Raw genomic sequence first — 22,189 nt, 5'->3', positions numbered from 1 at the left:
GGAAAAATAAAGTAAGCAAATCCTTATGATATGTGGGCAAGGGAGTAAAAAATAAAGACAAATCATAATATTTACCCTGCAACATCAACCAATGTGTGGGAGGTCTTCCGGGAATTAAAGTTTTCCTATGTCACTATGAGGGCAGTGGTAACAGTATTTTATTATATGACCTATAATAAAGTTATAGCAAGCCACATTTACTCTTTTAAAATACCTCTGTTGTCATGACCTATGAGAGCTGGCCATTAGTCACACGTGGCTATATTTAAATTAAAATTAAACACAGTTTAAAATTCAGTTCCTCAGTTGCACTGGCCACATTTCAGAGCTCAAGAGCCACATGATGCTGGTAGCTACCACAAGGGTCAGGGCAAAGGGATGATATTTCCATCATCACAGATCTATTTCTTGCAGTTTACTTTTTTTTCCTAATATTTCTAATAATTTCTATCATCCCTTAATATCAGATTATTTTATAGTCATCCTTTTAGAACTTTAAGGCTGTAAACACCTGAACACATTAAGGCCAATATTTCATTTTATAGGCAAGGAAACAGAGGCACAGATGCCAGATTTTTATTCTACATCTCTTTTAATCAGTTTACCTTAACAGAAATCTACTATGCACCAGGAACTGTGCGCTAGGAATTCAAAGATAAATAAGATTAAATTCCTGCCCAGAGGAACTCAGAGTCTAGTGGAGAGTAAAGATGCTCAGTGGGATCATCTGCAATGTGCTCTAATGCAAATGTGTTCAGGGAGCTAGCTGAAAGTCAACTCACCCACTTCAGGGATGCTGAGATGCCTCCTGGAAAAAGTGAAACCAGAAGGATAACTGGAGTCAGGCAAAGAAGAGGGAAGTTCAGAGGCACAGAGAACAACACTAGTAGAGCAGTACATAAAAGAATTCAGTATTTATGGAATTTAAGTATAAGAAGAAGGGTAAATACAGATGACCCTGGGAAGTAGTAAGCAGGTGCCGCTTCAGGGAAAGCTGCATCTGTCATGCTAACAAAGTTGGGTGTTTCTACTTCACCGATGTTAAGAAGCTATGGAATTGCAAGGAAATAGTAAGATTAGATCTGCATTCATCACTTAGGTTGCTACCATGAGAGAGATATGAAGAGGGGACAAGAATGAAGAAGGATATATTATTTTAGAATAGGTTTTTTAAACAAAGGCAGAATATGAGCGCTTAAATGAGGGCAGCAATGGTAGAGAGAGAGAAGATGGATGAGAAGTATTTAGGATGGAAGTCTGATAGGATTCGTTGAGTTTGGTTTTAAATAATTGAATCTGAGGAACCAGTGGAATGTTCCAGGTAAGGCAGTTAGCTAGCTACACATATCTATATTTGAAGTTCAGGGGAAAGTCTGGGATGAAGGTGTTTGGGAGAGTTCATGCTAATTTAAACTATAAGACTAGATGTGATTATCTCTAGGTAAAGTATGCAGAAAAGTGGACCAGGGATGACACCCCAGGGAAAACAAACATTTAGGATGCTTCCCTCAAGAGAATCCACTGAAGGCAGCTAATTGAGAAGAAATAGAGAAGAGACTTTCAAGGAGAAAGTGGCTGGTAGGAAATGAAGCAAAAATATCTAAGATGAAAACTGGAAAGAAAGTTTAAATTTGGCAACCAGACTGTCAGTAGTGACATTAGTGGAAAGATCGGAGTTAAAAGAGCACAACGGGTTGCAGCGAGGAGGTAGACAGCAAGTGTAGACCGCTCTTTGAAGAAAGTAGGATGAGGACAACAGGAGGGGCACAGAGCTCTATCTAGAGTAGAGAATAGCTTGTTTCTGTACTCTTTAAAGGATGAAAAAGACCTGATGGGGAAGGCTAACAGGAAGAGTTTATAGAGGGACAGAGAGCAGATAAATGAGCGAGGTCTTAAAACACTGCTTCTGAGCATCTCCACCTGGATGTCTCAGACATCTCAAATACTAGCGTGAACATACACTCTGATCTTTCCTCTGTATCTCAATCTTTTCCAAACTGTTTTCCATTTCAGCAAATGGCACTATCATGTAACTGCTCCTTGACTTCTCCTTTTCCTTCACTCCCCACATGTAATCTGCCACCACTGCTACCCTTCACCAGTTCTCAAGCCATCAATCTCTATGACCATCACCATTACGTCTGTTCAAGACACCATCACCTCTTCCCTGGACAACAGGTTCCTAACTAGACTCACTGTATCAGGCCAGCCTCTCTTCAATTCAGTTGGCAGAGCAACCTTCTTATTGCCCAAATCTGATCATGTCACTCTGCTTAAAAATCTTTTCAGGGTTTTCTATTATCTACCTTTATGAACTGTATCTACCTGTATCTACCATCTACCTATGTGAACTCATCCCATGGCTATCTCTCTGGCCATTGTTCTCCTTTGTTCTCTCTTCTCTAGCTCCACTGGCCTGTCTATTGGCATATTCCCCTCTCATCTTGGGGCTTAACTCCTCCTCACCCTTCTAATCTTGTCTTAAACTTCACAGCACCAGAGAGGACTATGTTCTTCTGTTGTTACCTCCAGAATTCCCTGTCTTTCTTCTTTAAGGCACATGTCACAACTGTAATTCATTAATGACTCACTCAATCACTTAATTCTGTCTTTCCCACAAGACTGCAAACTTCTAAGGGATGCAGAGACGGTGTCTGTCTTGTTTAATGCTATATTCTCCTGTGCCTGGAACATTGTAGACTCTTAATATAATTTCTTGAATGAGAAGAATAAATGAATAAAAGATTAACTCTGAGCAGAAAAAGGGACATTTCCTCCTGAGACTGAAAAGAGTAAGTAAGGATAGGTGCAAGTGTAGATAAGGTGAAAAGCAGTTATGGTGACACTAGGATTAAGGAAGAAATGGGCGTTTGAGAGAATTCCCATCTTGTAGCCCTAATTTTCTTGCAGGGGTAGCAGCTGAGAGAGGGGGAGTAGTGTTTGAGTAAACTATGGCCAGGGTTTAAAGTGACTGCTGCAGGAAAGAAGGAGAGGAGACAGGAACATGACCAAAAATTTGTGAAGGCCTGCCTTTGCGATAGAGGGGACAAACTCTACAAAAAGGCAGAAATCACAAGACAAAAATCTACTAAATCCAAAGAATCAGAGCAGATGTCTCTGTGAAAAGTCTCAATATTACTAAGTTTATTCTTTCAAGAACATAATAGTGCATGATTTGATGAATACAACTCCGCCAGCAAAATTTACTAATAAGATTAAGAAGGACTTACAGTGAATATACTTTTAGGCAAACTTATTTTTCAAAAATATCTGGAAAAACCTGTCAACGTTTTCTTCTATCAAGTTGTTTTAGACAATCTTTTAATTACACAATTAATTTACTCAGAAAGTTATTTCTTTATAGATAGTATAAAGGCAAACAATCTGTTCTTTAATCAATTACAATGCATGTCTTACTAGTAGGATCCAAATTAATGTTTTATTGGTTCTTCAGGCCAATAAGTAAGATAAGATATAAACTGCCCCCAAAATCCCACCCACTCTACTACTCTTCACTTCGAACACTGTATCAGAGATGAAATAAACAACCTTTGAATTAAGAAGTTTCTGCTCCTGAATAATGACTAACAGTGGTTCCTTCCAGAAAATAAAATAATACTAGGCTCACCTTCCTACTCTCCCTCCAGATGGTGCTACAACTACAAATGAAGAAGAGTGAACAGCTTGAGGAAAAATGGTTTGCCTTACTACTACTATTATTATTAAATATAACATTCTTATCTGCCTTATTTCTTGGTATTACTTTTTCTACACAAGCTCACTTAATTCCGTAACACTTTGATTAGATGAGATTCTACAGCTATATGGCAAATATAAAGATTCTCCAGTGAATGACCAGGGATGGACTTCAGCAAGTGGGGGAAAAAAAAAATTCCTTCTCTTGCACTCCTCCTTCAAAGCAGATGTCTGTCCCTTTCCTTCTTTGTCCCTGCTCACTGGTGCTTCCTCTCCCCTAGACTCCAAACCAGTGCCGTCATTCTAGCTCTCCACAGTCTTCTGAGGAATGTCTACACAGACATTAGCCAAAAGTATACTCCTCTTGACTCAGGATTATTTGCATTTTAAAAAGGGTTCTTTTAATGCAGAAAAGTCCTTCAATGAACTATTGAGGGTATACTGCTAGTCAGAGGTGGTGGGATCTTTCACTCTGGCACAGAAACAGGTTAGCATAATAAGATAAAAGCTATGCCACAGAGGAAAGTGAGAGGAAAGCTGGCCTTACTACTTTAGTTCTTTTCACCAGAGTGTGCCTAACTACAAATCTGAAAGTGGGTTTCATTAATCAACTCACATCAAGAATCCTTAAAGAGGAGCTATCTAATCCTTGCCTGTAAAAGTTTGGTTTCCCTGTGTCCAGCCCCATGAATGAATCCATCCATAAGGAATCTATCTCTCACAAAGAAGAGAACAACAGAAGGACTTAGTTCTCCTCCTGAGAAAGGATGCTAACCTCTGGCCTTCATCCCCAAGAACTGAGGCCAGAATGGTTAATCTGCAGACCTTTCTGCGTCTCAAATTCTACGCAACACTATGAACCATCTAGTTATTCATAACTACGAGCCCAGACTTCAGAGGAACTTTAGAAGTCACGAAGTAACAACCTCTTGTTACACATGAGGGACCTGAAACTCAGAGAAGACAGTGACCTGTCCAAGGCTTATATAACTGATGAACAGAAACTGCTTTGTTATTATTTTTACCATCTCACTATCTTTTTACTTTATTAATGCAGGGATACAGTCATCACATACTCAAGTACATTTTTCCTGGATAAACATTAAATATAAAATAATTCTCATGAAACATATGCCAAGGTTTCCTTCCTGTCTCCTAGAATTCCATAAACATTTATTTTGTGATGTTTTCATAAAATATTCTTCCATATTCATTTCCTAGCTTACCAAAGTTACCTTTAAGGTCAGTAAAATAGAGACTATAAAATATAGGTCATAACAAAGATAATAAAACCACCTCTAAGCTTTGATTTACTTTATTCAGAAAACAAGTTTTCAGTGTTTTGTATCCCCTATGACAAGGTCTAGTGAAAAAAATTTCTTTCGTTGAAAATATACTACTCTAACCTTTACCAAAATAGTTCAGCTGCATAAATGAAATAAGTTTATTATACGTACTTAAAGCTCTAGAATGATCCGGATTCCTTATTCCCTTTGCTCGTAACCTCTGAAGAAGTACTGTTGAGGACAACTGTTTTACAAGATACACTGCCATGGAATAGTTCTGGAAAAAAAAAAAAAGATGCAGAAAAACAACATATATAAGTAAATAGTACATCTATTTTAATCCCACAATGACAGGGAAAGAAAACTAACACTTGTTAAAACACCTACTGTGTGTGGCCAGGCACTATCAGGTGTTTTCATGAACGAGAATTTAGTCCTAACCAAAAAGCTGCTGAGGTGGTCATAAACCTACTTTTATGGACAAGGAAAGGGAAGTGTAGAGAAGTAAAAGAATTTTGCAACTTTTAAGCAATAAAGTCAAGTCTGTCATGCTTATATATTACCTGACTACCTATGCTTGAAGCTAATCAATTTGAAGCACCTATATAAAAAAACACTGTTAAAACTAAAATATAAACCAAGGCCAGTAAGACGTCAAAAAATCACCATAAACCATATTTAGTAGGTAACAGAGCTAAAATAGTAGCTATTTAAAAATTACAAATTAGATTGGCTTCCTAATCCATACCATCGAATCTCTCTTTTTACTTCTAACTAGTTTCAAAAAGACCCTATATGGGCCATTATCACAAACAGAGGGAATATTAAAGATTCTCAAAGAGAAGCTGCTGGTTGGGCAAATGAAGAGATGAGTATCTATTACCAACAGAGGATTGGTAGAGGAGATGGTAGCAGGAGAAGGGAACAAAGAAAACATTAATCAATAAAGCCAAAGTGGAGTGACGGGTACATGACTGGATAAGAGGAAGAAAAGAGGGCTGAGGCTTATTAAGGGTAGGAGAGAGATCTCAGTAAGAAGGGCCACTTTCTATTTGGTGTTGGGATCAAGAGGAAGATCAAGAGATTTGGAAAGAAGTAAAAGGAAAAAATACTTACTGCCACCTTCTAGATTACAGCTACATATAATTTCTGAAGCACTCTTAACATATACTATCTACTTAATTTAAACCTCGCAGAAGGCCTAGAGGAGAGAGACAGGATAAGTATTTTTCTAAGTAGAGGTTCATGAAAAGGAGGAACAAAAAGATACATCATGTGCTCATGATCGATCGTGCATCTGCTTGGTGACAGAGCTGGCACAAGAACCCAGGAGGAAAGAACAGGGCTGTCAGAACAGTGGACCTCATGACCAAGGCTAGCAGAGTTCTCAACAGTTCTTGCTATAACACACCCTGTTGGCTTTGACCCTCCTAACCAAATTCCAGACTTTTCAAAAATACACTCTCCTCTTTTAACAACAAGAGAAAATATCTTACAGTATCCTCTGCAAGGCCAAATTTTCATTTAGAGTTCAGAAATCTATCCATGTTCATATGTTACATATTTTCTGGAGAAAAAAATGAAGTGTCAAAAAAGCTAATTTACAAGGAACTGTAAAATTGCCTAAATTTTAGAGCATACAACACACCAATCTACAATAAAACTAAAAGGCTTCCTCTGGGGGAAAAAACTTATTCACCTTTATTATTTATTTGATTAATGTTTCAAATATGATAGAAACTGGAGAAATGCTAATTAACACTGTGAAATTATGTACTGACAGCTTGAATCTTCAGTACTAGAAACTCCCCTCAGGCTTTTTATAATTTTTTAAGGAGAGATCAAGTAGAAACCACAACTACAAGTTCAGTGAAAAGGTATGTTCACTCTAGTTAAAACATGTAACCAAATTAAAAAAAGAAGTAGCAGCAGCAAAAAGAATGTCAGGTATTAACAAATACCACTTTACTGATAATATGGAATTCAATTTTATATCACCTGAAAGAGATTAAGCAGCAAAAAAACACCAAACCTTCACAGTGGCATGCTATCTCTTCTAAGTAGATAATATAATGTTTCTGCTAACCCTTCAAAGTACTGCTTAATTCCAACTACTCATAAATATTACATTACACTGATGTTTTTGTCAAATGCCTTCTCAAAAGTCTTCAGAATTGTCTATCAAGTTCACAGGACATCTTCTCCACAGTAAGATATAATTTCTCATGAAGTGTCCTTTACACCAGTATCTAAATAACTTTTCTATAAACAATGGAAGTTTAATGGATGCTAAATGCAATGACTACCCTGAGGCAGGATAAGAAGTTACAATATAGGGGCGCCTGGGTGGCGCAGTGGGTTAAGGCCGCTCCTTTCAGCTCAGGTCATGATTCCAGGGTCCTGGGATCAAGCCCCACATCGGGCTCTCTGCTCAGCAGAGAGCCGCTTCCTCCTCTCTCTCTGCCTGCCTCTCTACCTACTTGTAATCTCTATCAAATAAATAAATAAAATCTTAAAAAAAAAAAAAAAGAAGTTACAATATAGTTCACTTATTTCCTTCAAGCACTATACTGGCTCTTCTTTAAAAAAACACACACACACACATTTTTACATAATTATTTTTATATAATTTATTATTTTTATTATTATTTTAGATCTCAGTTTTAAAAAAACAAAATTGAAATACAACATTGTGTATGTTTATGGTGTATAACATATTCATTTGACAGACGTACATGCTGTAACATGATTACCACCTTAGCTTTAGCTAACACACTAACTCTTCTATTTCCTTTGCAGATGTATTTTTAACATTTCTCAGTGGAACTAAAAATGCAAGTTAATCCCCAAAACAATAAGAAATCCTCCACAAACTAACAGAGTATCCTTACAAGTTGAATTAAAAGTAGTGACAGAAAAACAATCTAATAAATTATCTCCTGGGCTTTGGTAAAGAACAATTTTCTTTCAATGCTTTACTTCAAAAAGAAGGTCTCCAACTTGTAGACTGGGGTCTATACAAATATCTAACCTAGTAGATCACCTTCAAATCACTGAACATACTGTCTTCCTTCTGAGATTTGAAAGACTTTCCTCTCTCCTTTAATGCTATATTTCAGCACCACATTTCCATCCTCTGCCGTAGTTTGAGACTTCTTTCATAGTTCATTGTAAATATCCTGGTAGGCTATATGTTTCACACACAGTCAAAAAAGCCAATACAAAACTAAAAACATTTTTTAACATCCTCTTCAAAAAGGGAGACAAAAAGGCAAACCCTAAGGTACACTAGAAGTAAAACATTTAAAAGGATTTCAAAAACCTAATCATAACATATTAATTAGGCAAAGGAAAAAATATAATCTTGATAGGTGTCAAAAAGGATTCTGATAAAATTCAAAATCCATGTCTCACAAAGATATCCAGTAAAAGAGCAATACAAGAGTATACTGTTGATGTAATTAAATTCTGTCAAAAATTAATTACATCAATACTTGTACTAGTGGTATTCTCATTTTCATAAGAAACAAGTTGAGCATGTCCACTAACACTCCCATTATTTAACATTGTTCTGAAGGTTCTAGCCAGCACAACAGGTTCTAGCCAGCACAACAGAACAAAAACAAATTATGACGTAAGTACTAAGATTATCATTATTTGTATAATGATACATCTTTTCAAAATATAATAGAAAATATAATAGAAAAAAGATTACTTAAAACAGCAATTATAACAATAAACAACACAGGAATTAATAAAAAACATGGAAGATTTATAAGGAAAAAACTATTAAATGACGGAGGAACATAAACGGGGCTCTGAATAAGTGGAGAAACATACAGCTCCTGGAATGGAAATATTAAATACTGTAAATAAATTAATCCTCCTTAATTTAATATACTAATTTAAAGCAATTTTGTTCCAATTCCCAGAAAGATCTGAGGGAGCAATGCAGGGAAATGCAGCTCCCTCTCTGTAATTACTCTTCTGCTCTCCTCACGGCCTCCCTCACCCTCAGCTCACATTTTTTTCTCTAACCCAAACTTACCCTTTGAGTCTACTATCAATTGCCTATTTAGAATGTCTCTCAGGCATCTCAAACTCAAAGTCAAAACTGAACTCATGATTTCCTCCATCTAGTTTTCCCACACTCCTTCCTCCAAAACAAAGACAAAAAACATGCCTACACTCAATCCTTTTTTAGTGTTTCTTTTATCTCAATAATATTATCATTTACCTTCTCATTCCAGCCAGAAACTCAGGAATCATCCCTGACATCTCCGGGTTCTCTCCGTCCCTACTTGTGATTTCTCACTCAGTCCTACCGACCCACGACTTCTCTCCAGCCCCACTGCCACTGCTCTAGGCTAATACTTGCTCTCTTCCACTAATACTTCAGCAACAGCTTGCTCCTAAGAGGTGACCATGCTGCATGATTCTGGCCTCCACTCAAATTGCTTACCTCTCTGAAGAACGTTTTGTAAAAAGAAATATACTACTGTAAAATTCTCACTTAAAAAGAGACTATCCTTGGGGCGCCTGGGGGGCTCAGTCAGTTAAGCATCTGCCTCCAGCTCCAGTTATGATCCCAGGGTCCATCCAGCCCCACATCGGGCTCCCTGTTCCTCAGGAGTCTGCTTCTCCTTCTCCCTCTGTCTCCCCCCTGGGTTGGGCACACACATGTGGGCACATATGTGTGCTCTCTCCCTAGCATGAGCTTTCTCAAATAAATAAATAAATAACCTTTAAAAAAGAGAGAGAGAGACTATCCTTAACATTAGCAGCAGCACCTCACAGGCCCCGCATGGCTTGGACCTTTCTTACTCTGCGGCTTCATTCTGTACCCGGCTCTTCTCCACTCTCTGCTCTAAGCCCAGTGGCTCCCTCTCAGTTTCCTGAAAAGAACCAGGCTCACCCCTGCCACTGGGCTTTTGTGCAGGTTGTGTCCTCTTAACCTTCCACTGAAACTGCTTCCTTCTATCCTTCTCTTAACTCTTGGCTCAGTCACTACTTCCTCAGGGAAGCCCTACCTGACCTCTCCCTAATTCAAAGTAGCTTTTATTTTTTTTATTTTTATTTTTATTTTTAAAGATTTTATTTATTTATTTGACAGACAGAGATCACAGGTAGGCAGAGAGGCAGGCAGAGAGAGAGAGGAGGAAGCAGGCTCCCCACTGAGCAGAGAGCCCGATGCGGGACTTGATCCCAGGACCCTGGGATCATGACCTGAGCCGAAAGCAGAGGCTTTAACCCACTGAGCCACCCAGGTTCCCTCAAAGTAGCTTTTAAAATACTCTAAATCACCGCACACCTATCCTTCACAGCCCTTCTAGTAAGTATGTTCACCTTTTTGTGTGTGACCACCTGGCCCCAGATCTCAGGCTCTGAAAGAATGAGGACTTTCTTTTCTTGCTATGGTACTGTCAGTTTTCAGTACAGTGCATGGCATACAGTAAGCATTCAATGAATTTCAAATGAATTAATGAACAGACATGGGCTCACATGATAAAACTGAAATAATCAAAAACACTCTGAAATTGTCCCAGAAAAAGAATGCAAGACTAAGAAACAATATAAAAATAATTCAGAAATGCACACAGGATAAATAAAAATCAAATATATAGTAATGGAAGCTTCTGAATCAGCATTTATTTAGTTAATGCTATCAGACCAACTGACTACTGAAAAATGAAAGTAAATTTTCATTTCATACCACAAAGAACTTGCGATGGATTATTTAAAGGCAAAATAAAAAAACCTCAAGAGTCTAGAAGAAAATATAAACAAATATTTATGTAAGCTTGGGAAGGGCAGACAGACTTAAGGTTGACGGGGACTGAGAAGGAAAGACTACAAAAAAAAAACCTGGTTAAAACTGGCTCTATAAAAATTTAAGTCCTCTAAATATTAAATAACTACATAAATAAAAGTAAAAGGCAAACAACTGGAAACAAATATTTGCAATCTGTGAAAGAGGTTAAATCTTAATATATAAAGAATTCATAAATAAGAATATAAAAAACAGCAATAGAGAAATAAATTATGGATATACTTCTAAAATATAAATCAGAACAGACAAAATATGTTCACAATCTCAGTAATAAAAGAAGCACTAATCAAAGCAACATGGTGCCTTTATTTACCTACCAAACTTGGTAGATTTTAAAGAAGATGAAAGTTTTGAGAGGGTACAGGTCAACAGGCACACAAACACTGAAAGTCAGAGAATAAATGTGTACATATTCTGGTAAGGCAATTCTTTAAATTCTGCATGCTCTTTGACTCAGGAATTCCACTTCTGGGAATTTAAGGAAATTATGATGTATGTATGCAAAGCTATAGCTATTGGGATGTTCTTTGAAACAGCAATGAATCAATCAATAAATCAGCTAACTGCTCAACAACAGGGAATAGACTAAACTATGGCATATTCATACCGGAATATGACCTAGCCATTAGAAATCACAGAGATGAACACGTAATACTATAAAAAGATGTTCATGATAAACTGCTGAGTGAAAGGATCAGGTTATAAAACAATGAATACCGCATGATCCCATTTTTAAAAATGGGAACATGTTGAAAATTCATTGTGAGACAGAAATAAATCCTTTTGCAACTCATTTTACAATATCATTTACATATAAGCTCAGGTAGCCATGGAGATTAACCCTTCCTTATGATACTAACATCTAGCAGAAATAAAATTTACTTACTCTTCCAATTTCTGCAGTCCAAGAAACAACAATGGTGTTTGGTACTGTTGTGGACAATCGGACAAGTGAGGTGATATTGATTGGTCGGCTGGGTCGCTTTGGTTCCACACCATTTTTTGTAGGTGGAAGATAACCCTAAGGATGAAATATCATTTATTTCCACTTATTATTTCCATAATCATTTCAACTTCCACTACTAAAACAAACAAAAAACCCCACAAACTACATACTAGAATATGAATATTTTCATTAAAAATTAGAGAAGCAAACATTTACAGGATTATTTCTCTGAACACCCCTACAGTCTCATTATAGTAAGCCTGCGAATAATACTGGCAATAAAAGTTACAAATCTCTTCAACTTAAGAATCAGGATGAATTCATAAAGAGCTTGGGCAAGTATATAAGGAACATTTTAAAGGTGACCAGTAACAACAGCCTGCACTCTGATTCTCTAAGACACAGCATTCTTCCCCTATTCTACCAAAGGCTTCCGGATTCACACTGAGTACCTCTGAGGTTTTTCTTATCTCTCAAAATCCAGTATAAAACTAAAACTACCACACTCAGCTCCAAGTCTTAGACTTTGTCTCCATAGCTAACGTTACAGCTGTTAATTATATAGTTGTTACAAGTGTTTTACACAGTTCCATGAATATATATTCAAAATGAAGATGTTTCTTAATGAAAAACTATGATTAACAACAGCTGTCATTACTTATTTGATAGCTATGTTGGCAATGCATTTAAAAAACAGCTTTTAGAACTTACCGGAAGGCTGCAAGGTTTTGTATTCACTTTCACACAAAGATTGGGTGGGAAGTGATCTTCTTGTGGACAACTGGTTTCTGATAAACAAAACCTAAACAATAAAGAGTAAGTTTAACTTCCTTTATTAAGGATGACCTCAATATTTTTATTCAGTAGCTAATCTAAAAGGTTGCTAATCTTAACAACAACAAAAACTACTAGAGCTAGATATTCCACATGATGAATAAGCATATTTAAACAAATTGAAATAAATAATTCTGTCAACATAGAGTTTTAATAATCATGACTATCAACCTACAGTTGTCTTCATAATATTGCCAATCATTTGCTTAAGACATTTTAGGGAGGGAAAAAAAGGCTCTGTGGTGGAATAAATTTAAGACATTCTGATTCAAAAAATTCAATTACCTTAATACAGAACATCCCAGAGCTAGGGTAACATGCACTGTAACTTTCTAAGAGGGAGATATAATACACAGTATCTCCCAAACTTATCTGCTTATAAAAGTCATTTTTTGGTTCTCAGCAGAATATACTGAAATGCTGTTAAGTCCATCCCCCAAACCAAATTCTATCCACTAAGCCATTATAATTTCCCTGAGAACTGAAGGTGTGGAAAAATAACATTATCTGTATTATATCCACATACATTTAAAATACTATTTTAGAAACTCATGAAACCATTTGTTTCTAAATTAAATGCACAATCTTTTAGGAAGACTATGGATGGCTACATAATTTGTAAATTCTCACTCTGCTCATGCTTACATAGATAATGAAACAAATTATTAATTTGCTATTTAAGACATCTTAATAACTTCCTTATTCCCAGTATACAGCTAAGGCTCATCCCAATTTTTAAGATTTTATTTATTTATGGTAGACGGAGAGAGAGAGAGAGAGAGAGAGAGAGAGAGAAAAGAAGCAGGGGGAATGCCAGGCAGAGGGAGAAGCAGGCTCTCCTGCTGAGCAAGGAGACCCATGAGGAACCTGTTCCTAGGACCCTGAGATCATGACCTGAGCTGAAAGCAGATGCTTAACCAACCTAAGCCATCCAGGTGTACTGGCTCATTGCACCTCACAGCATCTTTAAGTTATATGTTAAGAAGAACCCTATCTGAATTCTGTGAAATATTCATCACACACAAACATCTTCTCTCAACATCTATGGTGTAGGGTCTTGACCTGCCAGCTACAGAATCTGGGTATGAGAGGATCCACAAATTGGACAATTTTCTGTGTACATATATACATTCATCCGTATGGGCAACAATCTGTAGCTTCCATCAGATTCTCAAAGGGTAAAGGACCCATAAAAGAGTTAAGAATTACTGATCTACAAAGATTTTCTTGAAATAAACACAGTAAACAGATGAAAATATAAAGATGTCAAAGCTCCAAGGATCATCTCTAACCCCAGCACAATCGTTTATACTGCAACAGTACAAGGATGCCAGAGTTTTTTAATAAATTAGTCCAATGCAATGATAAATTTGAAACATGGACTCTGGCTGCCTGAAGCTACAGAAAAGAATGATTTATAAGACAAGTTGACTCCTATTCATTTAAGTAAAAGGTGAAAATCTAAGCCACTTTAACAAACCAAAGGGAAAAGGGGAGGAATAACAGAAAGTTGCTGGAAGGAGTTCATGGTGGTGGGAAAAGAAAACAGGTACATAAATGAAAACAGACTAGGAACCCAAGAGAGAAAACACTGACCCTAATCCTGACCAAATTATTGTCATGCTTTAGATACAATTTATAATTAGGATAATAAGTATACATTCCCAACTTAAACAATACACAGGAATTATATACCTAGTTAACAAGGATAAGGGGGTTAAGATGAAAAATAACCATTTTATCAAAACACAACCATCTAACAATTACAAAATATAACATAATGGCTCTTTTTTCATCAAGTTCTAGAGATGAATTTGAATTGAAAATGGCTAAACCATTTTTAACCACCAAGATTCAGAGGTCTCAGAACCTCTGAAATAGAGAGCTGATCTACCTTAAAAACATTCCTTTGGAATTTGACCCATACCTGTTGCTGCGTTACAGAATGCATGTATGTTAATATAAAATTTTGAGGACAAGAACTAGATCTTTTGTTCTAGACTATGGTTTTCAAACTCTATTTTAGTCTTGGAACTCTTTCTTCAAGTGAAAACTAACCCAGAAGTCAAACATGCAAAATAGATCAAAGCAGTACCACTCTGGTTGGGAGGAGTGGGTAGGGAATGGGGGTGGGTAGGGAATGGGAAGACCTAGCAAGACCCCTAAGGGTGGCTCCAAGCAACAGTTTGAAATGCAATGTTTCAAACAATAATGTCACATATCAGTATGAACAAAATAAAACTGCTGATGCAGAAGTAAGCAAAATTACAAAAATACATAATTATGAAGGCATCATACTTTTTAATCCTTTAATTTATTCAGTCATTATCACGTTCTGCCCCTGACAGAGGATAACGTACCTTTTACACAGAACATCTTTGTCAGTGCCCTCTAAATTCAAGACTTCAGGGGTGCCTGGATGGCTCAGCTGGTTAAGAGTTTGCCTTCAGCTCAAGGCATGATCTCAGGGTCCTAGGATGGAGCCCTGCATCGGGCTCCCTGCTCAGCGGGGAGTCTGCTTCTCCCACACCTTCTGTTTCTCCCACCTGCTCATGCTCTGTCTCTCTCAAATAAATAAATAAATCTTTAAAAATAAATAAATAAAATTTTTAAAAAATAGTAAGATCAAGACTTCAATCTCTCCACTGCTTTCTCACTGTTTTCATCACTCTATTTTTAAGATCAGAGTTTTTCACATCATTCCCTGAAGCAATGAGCAGGTGCTTTATTCTCTTTTCTGACCTCCTAATGTATTATAATTTGTATATACAACTTCAGATCCAATTACTGAGACTGTGGCTATCTGTTTGACTTATCCTTCCTACTTTAGCTTATGGAGGAAAACAACGGTCTTGTAACTTCCTCTTCTATCCCTACCGCAACAAGACTAGTGTGGAGCACTCAGGTACCTACAGGGATATAGTCCAAGAGTAAAAAGAGTACCATAAAATGGTTTATATAAGACAGAGAGACACATTAACAAAAAAGAATTCTCAGATATCCTTAGAAAAAATGAGCTAAGGAAAGAAACTGAATAAGGGGAAACGGTGAATCCATGCTAGAAAATTTTCCATTCATCTTTGCAAAACTATCAAGAGATGCCTCATGAAATCTAGAAGAGTGTTTTTAAATTAATGATTTAAAATACAGGACAAAGCAAATTAGACTGTTTTTGGTTTTGTTATTCTGTGAGACACTGTACACTTAACATAAGTACTAGTTCCTTTGTCATCAATACGGATAAGGCCCTTCTTTGCACTTTCATAAACAGAGTAGTTCTAAAGAGTTCACACTATCATATCATTTAAAGATATCTCTAGCTGGAGCTTCCCAACCAAGTAATGGCAACCAAAATGGAGGTTAGATATATGACTTGCTATATTAAAATCTAAACTGGATAAAAATAGGAGAAGGTCTTCCCTCACCCAAGCATCTAAAGCTAGTACTTTCAATATACTTATTGAAAATTACATAATTTTTAAGATCTTTAAGGAATATTAACTTTTAAACACTGGATATATACTGTAAGCAATACCATACCTTAACTGGACCTGCACTGTGAAGTCACATTTGGTCCCAGAAATATCCCTAGAAAAGACAGGGTAAGAACCGTAATTATTTTTAAAATATGTACATGAAAGCTGATTCAAAGATACTGTTACTCCAAAAGTTCTTCAAATTATCAGAGATATAACTGTTCTTCAGATTAACTAACACTATAATAGCATTTTCGATATTAATTATTTGCATGACACTAATACTCACCCAATACACTGTTTTTAAAAATCACTTATTATAGATATTATTGGTTTCAAAGGCCAAACTGCAAGATACACTTGAAGAAAACTTACATGGAACTACTGATCTGCTGCACTTGTTGTGGTGTCAATGCAAATGCAAAACAGGTTTCTCGAAAGCGCTGACTGTTGTCTGATGCTAAAGAAGAAAAGAATTATACTTTTAATTACCTTCAAATTCATCAATAGAGAACACAGCAGCCAGAAAAAAACAAAAAACAAGCTCAATTATTCACATGACTTTAATTAACTGGAATGTATTCTAGAGTTTAGATAACAAGGCAATTAAAGCACTGAAAAGTAAGAAATGTGCCAGTTCTAATGTAACAGAAATAGGCACCAAAATGGCTAATTCCAAAAGCCATCAGGATTCAAATTCAGAAAATACTTAATCAAAGAAACACTAATTGAAAATTATCTAATCATATAAATGTGTGCATATAGAAGAGCACACGTGCATAAAAACATGCTTATATTAATTTTATCTAAAATAGAAAAATATAAACCCATTTAAAGACACATGATTTCTGAGCTAAGTAACAAATATACACATCTGGAGATCTGCACAGGTGAGATAACATTTGGTCTTAAAGGCAAAATATAAATTTCACCAGCTCCCTCCTAACTGTATCATTCAAGTGTTATACAGTAAATACCATAGCTAGTTTCTCCTAAACTTAGATGATCTGACTTCAGAATATGCCTGTGGTCACTACCTCAAAGAAGGAAAGAGCTACAAAAAGAGGGGAAGGAAGGGAATGAAGAGAAGGGAGCGAGGGGAAGGGGAGTAGGGAGAGAGAAAAGAACAAGAGAGCAGGCAAAAAGGGCAGGTCTGTGTAAGAGCAGGGATTCCTATAGCATGCTGCTGTGAGCAAAAATAATTCTATTGGCTTATACCAGTTACATACATATTAAAAACCAGTGTTAATGTTTCCTCAGTGCTTAGCACAAAGAAGCAATGAATGATTGCTGAATGAATTAAAGAATATGACAATTTAAAAACACCAAACTATTTAAACTATACTTTTCAGGGTAATTTTCTAGAACAAAAGGATCACTAAAAGTTACTATCAAGGAAATCCTGGCCTGTGGGCTACTTAAAGCCATGCAGAAAAAGTAGCTGAATTTGGCCATCTCTTGTTTAAACGGGATTTGAACTGACTTGTAAGCAACACATCCCCTACAATTACCACCAAATTGCAGTATGTCATGCTAAAAAATCTACAAAATGTATCAGGATGAGAAAAAAATGGAAAAGATCACTGCTGATCTACAATTTCATCTCAATATAGAAGCATCTTTTAAAGGCCAGATTTGCATTTCTGCTTTCTGTGAACTGGGAAGGCCTTTTCTTAAAGAATCTATCCCCAAAAAGAGTTACTAACCAGAAAGTTATCTTAATTGTGAGGTACCAACCTGGCAAATGGCTGACAACCAAGGACTAGAAGAATGCAGAAAAGCAGACAGTTTCCTCATTCAAACAATGCAAGTAACTCCTTTCCTTCTTAAAGGGTATCTCTCTATGAAGATTTTAATCCAGTAGGCTTGGTCTAATTTAGATTTCTGGCTCCACTCTAATGCAGTGCTAAAATAATTTCCCAAGTATAAAAATTCATATTTCTCTTTAGGCAAAATTTCAGATTCATTTTAGAATGTGTGAGTACAGTAAGTTTTGGACACACACATGCAGATTTAGATAAAGAAGACATGACTAAAATAAAGAGGCAGTTGCTTGTGCCACACACAGAAATGAGGTTTATTACTTTGTAATAACCCCTACTTACAAACTCTTTTAGACTGTAATGCTCATGAAGTTATTACAGTTTATCTGGAAAGGCACCTTTCATCTATGTGGTTTTCAGGCTTAATTTGAATGTATGAATGCCAGTGACGAACTTAGAGTTTTGTCTTAGTAAGAGACTCTCTTAAAAACTTTTCTGAAAGGCAATTAAGCTATTATTATCCCCTTCAGAAAAACCCAGGCCAAACAGAATCACAGAATCCTCATACTGAAAAAGGAGTCCAGCGTATCATCCCCAACAGTGACTTCTAATGTTAAGGGTATGCATCTCAGAAGTTATACAAGATAATGCACCGGGATACAAGAAAAAGGACCTACCTACCTGTAAATTTAAGTTTCAAAAGTTGAGATTTTACATGAAATCTCTGATCTAGTTTATAAAAATATCTAAAATTTTATGTAAAATCTTAACTTTTTAACCTTTTTTCCTTTATAACATATAGAATATTAGTATAATAGCTTAATAGATATCACACACACACACACACACACACACACACACATTTGTGCTAAGTTATTTTACTGAGAGGTGCATTTGATCACATAAGTTTGCAGACCACCAATCTAGAGTTCAACCTTCCTTTCAACCTTTCCTCATGCTTTGTCTGAACCCGTTGAGAGGTGGGAGAAAAGTGGCCATTACCTTGTCAGGCAGAAGATGGCTGATATTAACAGTTAAATTATAAGAAAGCATGCAACCCTACAGAGAGTAGCAAAATTTAGAGGAAAGAGATGAGGTCACATAGACCTAGATTCCCAAATGGCTTTGCCATTTACTTGCCATATGACCACAGGTACTTATCCACTCTGTGACTGTTTCCTCCTCCAATATTTATTTACACATAAGCATACATATACACAACTTCATAGAGTTATTCTGAAGAATATAAATGAGGTAAGATATTTAAAACAACCAACAATTTCCTTTTCTATCTGCTTTCCTCCTTACGCCCTTATACTGAGTCAAAATACATAATGTAGTCATTTCTACCCATCAGTGTCATATACCACATCCAGTGACAGCCATTCTTCAAGTATTTTAGACAGCATTAATGAGCCCTTCTTTCTCAACTCTTCTCACTGTATTTCAGGGGACAGTGCAGAATTACTCACCATCCTAACCCTCAGACATACCTCAGGCTGTCACACCATTAAAGCAACAGCAAGAACTGGACACACTCTGTCATCGTATATGTTAATTCTAAATAAGATTATTCCAGGGCCACTGACAATAGCCTTGGTCAGTGAAATGTGAATGGAAGTATACCACTTCTAGGCAGACCTTCAAGAGTTCTCCTTTAGTTTCACCATCTTTAGTTCCAGTCCACCCTGATTCTAGAGTGGAAAGAACATAAAGCACAGCCACACCCAATCTGTCCCTAATAAGTAACATAAGCCAGACGTTAACCTTGTTTGCCACTGAGATTTATGGTTGTTTATAAACTGATATATTATTCCAGATATGATGTGACTAAAAGAATATTTTTATCAACAACTATACTACTGTTAATCTACTACTACTACTGTTAATCTATACAACTATGAAAAAAAAAAGGTATGTGCTCCTTTTTCAGACTTAGAAATTGATGTTCAAAGTTGTTAAGTAACTGTCAAGGCCTCAGACTAGGTTAAGTAGAAGCAGAACTGGAACTCATATCTAAACATCTCCAAAGCACATGTCTGTCTCATAATACAGGTTCATTAGCTCCCCTATTCTGGGTGGTATACTTCTCTTCATGCAGCTTAGCATTACACTGGATCACAGAAAACAGGAAAAGAATGACCCATTATCCCTTTGTCATAACTGTTTACCATTTAAAATTATTTCCTTTTAGTCATTTTTATATCAAATTGTATGGACAATTTGAAAGTTCACTTTTTAAAAAATCACCCTTATCACATTTTTCAATTATAATCTCTATTAACATATTTTAATTATGGGATTGTATTCTGTCTACGGGATATAATGAAAATCTTAATTACTCCCCTGATTAGCTATTTAGGTTGTTTCTAATTTTACATTATTTGAAACAACTCTGTGAACATCTTTGGGCTCATGTTTGTTTTTTGAAAGGGGGTTAGTTATTACTTTCTTTGGATCAATTCCCAGATGTGGCATTTCTGGGTCAAAAAGTATGAAGATCTTTATGAATCTTGACACACTGCGGAACTGATTTTCAAATGATTATAACATTATATATAATACCACCAGTAATTTATGCATCTACTAATTGCACCCTACTCTGGCCTGCATGGGAGTTGTGCTAATTTAATGGGTGGATCATGGTTAGCTCCTTAGTAGTTTAATTTGCGTTAAAGAGTTTTTCCCTGTTTATTTTTGTATGGTTTCCTATTTAGTTAATTGTCCAATCTTGTCCTGCACCCATTTTTATATTTGCATAGGGGTTTCACATTTAAGAACATTAACCTATGGAAATTTGCTGCAAATATTTCCCCCAGTCTACTATATTTTTTTCATTTGGCTACATTTTTGGACAAGTTAAACTTTAGTGTCATCTCATCTGTCAACCATGTCCTTTACAAATTCTAACTGTTCCCTTCTTAGGTTCAATCAATATATAATTCAGGTTTTTGGCTTGTTGTTTCTATGTAATTATTAATCCATCTGGAACTTATTTTAGTATGTGGTATTTTTAAAAATCGAAATTGCTGTTACTCCAAATTGCTTACCGTTATACTAGCACCATATGTTAAATAATCCTTCCCTTCCCTATGGATGTGTGTTTCCTTTCTCATATATTAAATCCTTATATCCAACATATTCCATTTCTGGGCTTTTTTATCCTGGTGCTGGCACTCTAGTTCTTAACTGTTACAGATTCATTATGTTTTAGTATCTTATAATTAGCTTTCTCTCCACCCATTCTTTTTCCAGAACTTTAACATCAACTTAAATATTTATTCACCTATATGAACTTCTAAGTAGTTTTGCTATGATTTTTAAAACCTAATGGTATTTTGAGTAGAATTACAATAAACCTACAAATTATTTTGACAGCTGACCTCTTTATATCTTTACATCTTTAATCTTGTCATACTGGAGTAGTACCCTGTGTCCATTTATTCACATCCCCCTTTTTTTTTTTAAGATTTTATTTATTATTTGACAGAGAGAGACATAGCAAGAGAGGGAACACAAGCATGGGGAGTGGGAGAGGGAGAAGCAGGATTCCCACTGAGCAGACAGCCTGATGCAGGGCTCGATCCCAGGACCCTGGGATCATGACCTGAACCGAAGGCAGATGCTTAACGACTGAGCCACCCAGGCACCCCCATTTATTCATATCCTTAAGGTTTTGTCATTTTCATCACATAGTTACACAGTTCCCATTAAGATTATTCTTTTTTTTTTTAATTTATTTATTGGACAGAGAGAGATCACAAGTAGGCAGAGAGGCAGGCAGAGAGAGAGGAAGAAGCAGGCTCCCCGCTGAGCAGAGAGCCCGATGCGGGGCTCGATCCCAGGACCCTGGGATCATGACCTGAGCCGAAGGCAGAGGCTTTAACCCACTGAGCCACCTAGGCGCCCCTAAGATTCTTTTTTTTAAGATTTTATTTATTTATTTGACAAAGAGATCACAAGTAGGCAGAGAGGCAGGCAGAGAAAGAGGGGGAAGCAGGCTTCCCGCTGAGCAGAGAGCCCGATGCAGGGCTTGATCCCAGGACCCTGAGATCATGACCTGAGCTGAAGGCAGAGGCTTTAACCCACTGAGCCATCCAGGCACCCCCCCCATTAAGATTATTCTTATGCCAAATACCAATAAATAAGGAGAATGCTCAAATAATAAAACATTCTGCCACCGAAAAGAGAGAGAGAGAGAGAAATCAGTAACACCAAAGGTGGTTTCGTTATAAAGATCAATAAAACTGATATGCCTCTAGCCAAATTAAAAAGGAAGAGAGGACACAAATGACCAATATCAGGAGTAAAAGGCAACATCACTACTGATCCTACATATATTAAAAACATATAAGGAA

At 36.5% G+C, this 22,189-nt stretch overlaps 1 protein-coding gene across 1 annotated transcript in view; it reads right to left on the bottom strand.

The window, feature by feature from the left end:
- PIAS1 (protein inhibitor of activated STAT 1) overlaps nucleotides 1-22,189 on the bottom strand; it is a 118,860-nt gene that overhangs the window by 26,574 nt on the left and 70,097 nt on the right. The window contains exons 3-7 of the mRNA XM_080807867.1: nucleotides 16,444-16,528; nucleotides 16,133-16,180; nucleotides 12,470-12,560; nucleotides 11,699-11,833; nucleotides 5,154-5,259 (exon numbers count right to left, since the gene is read on the bottom strand). Coding sequence (XP_080663993.1) covers nucleotides 5,154-5,259; nucleotides 11,699-11,833; nucleotides 12,470-12,560; nucleotides 16,133-16,180; nucleotides 16,444-16,528 — 465 coding nt within the window. The remainder of the gene's footprint in view (nucleotides 1-5,153; nucleotides 5,260-11,698; nucleotides 11,834-12,469; nucleotides 12,561-16,132; nucleotides 16,181-16,443; nucleotides 16,529-22,189) is intronic.

This window comes from Martes martes (assembly GCF_963455335.1).
Source record: "Martes martes genome assembly, chromosome: 7".
NCBI lineage: Eukaryota > Metazoa > Chordata > Mammalia > Carnivora > Mustelidae > Martes > Martes martes.
The sequence above is the reverse complement of the archived record's forward strand: the minus strand, read 5'-3'. Positions and strand labels throughout refer to the sequence as shown.